This window comes from Quercus suber, unplaced genomic scaffold (assembly GCF_002906115.3).
Source record: "Quercus suber isolate HL8 unplaced genomic scaffold, Cork oak 2.0 scaffold_180, whole genome shotgun sequence".
NCBI classification, from domain to species: domain Eukaryota; kingdom Viridiplantae; phylum Streptophyta; class Magnoliopsida; order Fagales; family Fagaceae; genus Quercus; species Quercus suber.
In genome coordinates, this window is record NW_027069639.1 from 15,121 (window position 1) to 18,960 (window position 3,840).

The following is a 3,840-nucleotide window of genomic DNA, read 5'->3' on the forward strand; positions in this document are numbered from 1 at the left end:
TCAAACTCAACCAGTCACACTCAGGCTGTAACAAGTAACAACTAGCAGAGACTTAATAACAAGAGAAAATAAATATAATAATATAAAAAGCACGTGGGTGATAAAACCGTGCCAATCAATAAGCACTGACGTCCTATGCGCGGTGCGGTGAAGACCCAAATTGTTATTGTTATTTTGCGCACGAGTTACTCATGCACCTTTTCATGTGTCAACTTCAACACACAGCTATAGCCTTATTGTCTGAAATTTATGATTCTGCCTCCATTATAAAACTGTGAGCCACTTTTAATCGCTTTCAATCCAAACTTAGCTCTCTTTGCTAGCAACTTTCCTCTCTCAAAAAAATATGGGTTTTGATTCATTGTCTGTGCAATCCATGTCCAGTACTTTTTGCGTTTTGTTCTTCTCTTTCACCTTCCTTTTCTCTTTGTTTTCTTTGTTGCTCTTCATCTCGAGGCTTAAGCCGTGGTGTAACTGCGAGGTTTGTCGAAGTTACTTGTCGTTGAGTTGGGCCAAAGAGTTTGGCAATCTGTGTGATTGGTACACACATCTTCTCCGGAAATCGCCGACTGGGACTATTCACGTTCATGTCCTCGGAAACACTATCACGGCCAACCCAGAAAACGTTGAGCACATTCTCAAAACCAGGTTTGACAATTACCCTAAAGGCAAACCGTTCTCGGTAATTCTTGGTGACCTTTTAGGTCGCGGAATTTTCAATGTGGATGGAGAGTCTTGGAAGTTCCAGCGCAAAATGGCGAGTCTTGAACTCGGAAGCGTCTCTGTTCGATCCTATGCGTTCGAGATTGCCACTTCCGAGATCCAATCCAGACTCATTCCACTCTTGTCATCGTTTGCTGCTGCTGGTGAAGAAGACAAAGTCTTGGACTTGCAAGACGTGTTTCGCCGCTTCTCTTTCGACAATATTTGTAAGTTTTCCTTTGGATTAGACCCAGGTTGTCTTCAATTATCGCTTCCTATATCGGATTTCGCAGCTGCCTTCGACCTCGCGTCGAAATTGTCTGCGGAGCGAGCCATGTCTGCCTCACCAATAATCTGGAAGTTCAAAAGGTTTCTCAATTTGGGCTCAGAGAAGAAGCTCAAAGAAGCCATCAAAACGATCAACACCCTCGCTACAGAGATGATAAATCAACGCCGGAAAATGGGGTTTTCGAATCACAAAGACTTGCTATCAAGATTCATGGCCTCCATCGACGACGATAACTATCTCCGCGACATTGTCATTAGCTTCTTATTAGCTGGGCGTGACACAGTGGCTTCGGCATTAACGAGTTTCTTCTATCTATTATCACAGCACCCACATGTTGAGGCAGCGATTCGGGACGAGTTGGGGCGAGTCATTGGGTCATCGAGTCCTCATCAGCAACACGTTGCGAGCTTAGAGCAAATGCGTGAAATGCATTACCTAAACGGTGCTATATATGAAAGCATGAGGCTGTACCCACCAATTCAATTTGACTCCAAGTTTTGCCAAGAGGATGATATATTACCCGATGGTACTTTCGTACAAAAGGGCACGAGGGTTACGTACCATCCTTATGCAATGGGTCGGATGGAGCGGGTTTGGGGTCCGGATTGTCTCAAATTCAAACCCGAAAGGTGGCTACACAATGGGGTTTTCCGACCCGAAAGCCCGTATAAGTACCCAGTTTTTCAGGCTGGGCTTAGGGTTTGTTTGGGCAAGGAAATGGCTCTTGTGGAGATGAGAAGTGTGGTGGTTTCTCTAGTTCAACAATTTGATATTCGGGTTGCGGATCCAAGTCAGGCTCCGAGGTTCGCTCCGGGTCTCACTGCCACTGTTAGAGGCGGCCTACCAGTTCTAGTTCAACATAGGGGGACTCATTAATTAAGGACTTGGCCTTAAAATCACACTGTAAAGGACTTGCATGTATGTTTTTTCTTTTTAGGCTAGCAAGGAGCCAAGGAGGCAGTAAACAAATGCTATGAAGTTCTGTAAGGACTTGAATCAATGTATGCATGTAGATTTTGCTAAATTATCCATTGATTAGTTCAATGTTTTTCTTCTGCCTCAGCTATTTGACTTAAAATTACTTCTTTCGAGGAAAATTCTACTAATTTGTCTGAGGTTTGGTAAAATTTCACCATATAATTCCCTTTTTTTGAATTTGATATTAATGTCCCTTAAATTGGAAAATATAGTAATTTTAGATAATAATCTATTTAAATCTTTTGCTAATGTAAAGACATTTTAGATAAAATGTGTACAATGGTGCATGTATAAAGTGCCATGGTTACTGAATTTATGCTTCCTAATTATTGTACTAATCACTAGCCACGCTTAAAAAAATTTAAGCAGCTCTAAATCGGTAGATTTTACTCAATTCAAACTTTTAACTTATTTCATCACAAGTTTCTCAAAAAAAAAAAAAAAAAAATTATTTCATCACAAGGCCGTTATTCTTTAGTTAATTTTGAACATTTGGGTATTATTATTATTATTATTGTGTCAGTTGAAACTAAATTCAAACTTTAATGCGTGTTTTGCAGCTTTTGCTTTCTACGCGAAGAAAAGAATTTATGGAATAGTTGAAGAGCAAAAGCAAAGACCCATTAAAACCTTGCCTTTTAAGTGTCCTAAAGATTACCACAAACTAAATATACGTGAGTATCGTAGAGCCCACGAGATGTGAGAGATAAGGTATTTCACACAACCGTCGTATGAAGTGACTTGTAGATCCCACAAGGTATATGAGACAAGTTTTAGGCTGAATAATATAATTATACATAGAGAGATAGATTATTAATAATAGAATTGAATAGTTGGTGACCAATAACATATACTAATAAATCGAGGGTATGAATTTAAGTGCAGAGTAACCAGACTCACATGATCCCCACAATAAGATTCATTAGGGAAAGGGTGTTATTTGAAGCACGAGAAAAGAACTAAAAACATCCCGTTGTTTTCTCAAACGCCAAGTATAACGTGGGCTCCTGCCCCATGATTTGCATATATATTATCATTTTCAGACAAATGTATATCATGCTATGTCTTCATATTGTTTGCATTAAAGTGTCAATTCTATAATTGATTGTGTTTCCATAATTTGATATTAGAATTGTTCTATTAATACCACCAAACATCTTTGGTGTAATAATCACTTTACAAGTGTAAGTACTTGTACAGTGTAAGAAACAAGAAACAAACTTTAAGTTGTTTAAAAAAAAGCTTCACACACACTTTTATGAAGTTGGATAGAGTAGAATTTTATCCCAAAGGAGATTATATAATCTTTCCAAGGATTTGATTCCGATAACATGCTTATCCTTTTATATATTATATTGTTAGCCTCTCGTGGCGTAGGTGTCAACCACAGATTTATTCTTTTTCAGCAAATGAGATCCCTTTTGTGAAGTTGGTAATCTAATGCAATGCTAGAGATGGATTACGATATTTAATTGATAATCCATTCATGGTAATATTCGGCCATTTTGATCCTCTATAGGAGACAAAACCCTTTGACAAACTAGGTTTCCTTATTTGCGCCAGATGGCAAAATCATGTGATCAATTGTAACAAGTGCTTGACGAGAACAAGCTACCAATTAACTATCTTTTTCCTTAAAAAAAAAAATATATATATATATATATATATAACATGTAAAACTTTCTTTGCTGATCCCATCTACAAACTTCATGTCTATGCGTTAATAATTTATAGAAATGAAGAAACTGGAGGCAATATATACAATAATATTGCATATAAGAGACGTGCACATATATGGTATATATGCAAATAATAAAATCCTTATACTATTTTTGTTTCTATAATGTCATTGTATTTTTTTTTTTTTTTTT

General features: G+C 37.6%; 1 protein-coding gene across 1 annotated transcript; it reads left to right on the top strand.

The window, feature by feature from the left end:
* Positions 1-280: 280 nt before the first annotated feature.
* LOC111986161 (cytochrome P450 94C1) lies at positions 281-2,046 on the top strand. The gene has a single exon (XM_024017782.2). It carries the CDS (start codon positions 347-349, stop codon positions 1,865-1,867), a length of 1,521 nt encoding a protein of 506 aa, XP_023873550.2. The 5' UTR covers positions 281-346; the 3' UTR covers positions 1,868-2,046.
* The last annotated feature ends 1,794 nt before the right edge of the window (positions 2,047-3,840 follow it).

Coding starts and splice junctions, on each gene's coding strand:
- LOC111986161 (XM_024017782.2), top strand. CDS start 347: ATGGGTTTTGATTCATTGTCTGTGCAATCCATGTCCAGTACTTTTTGC.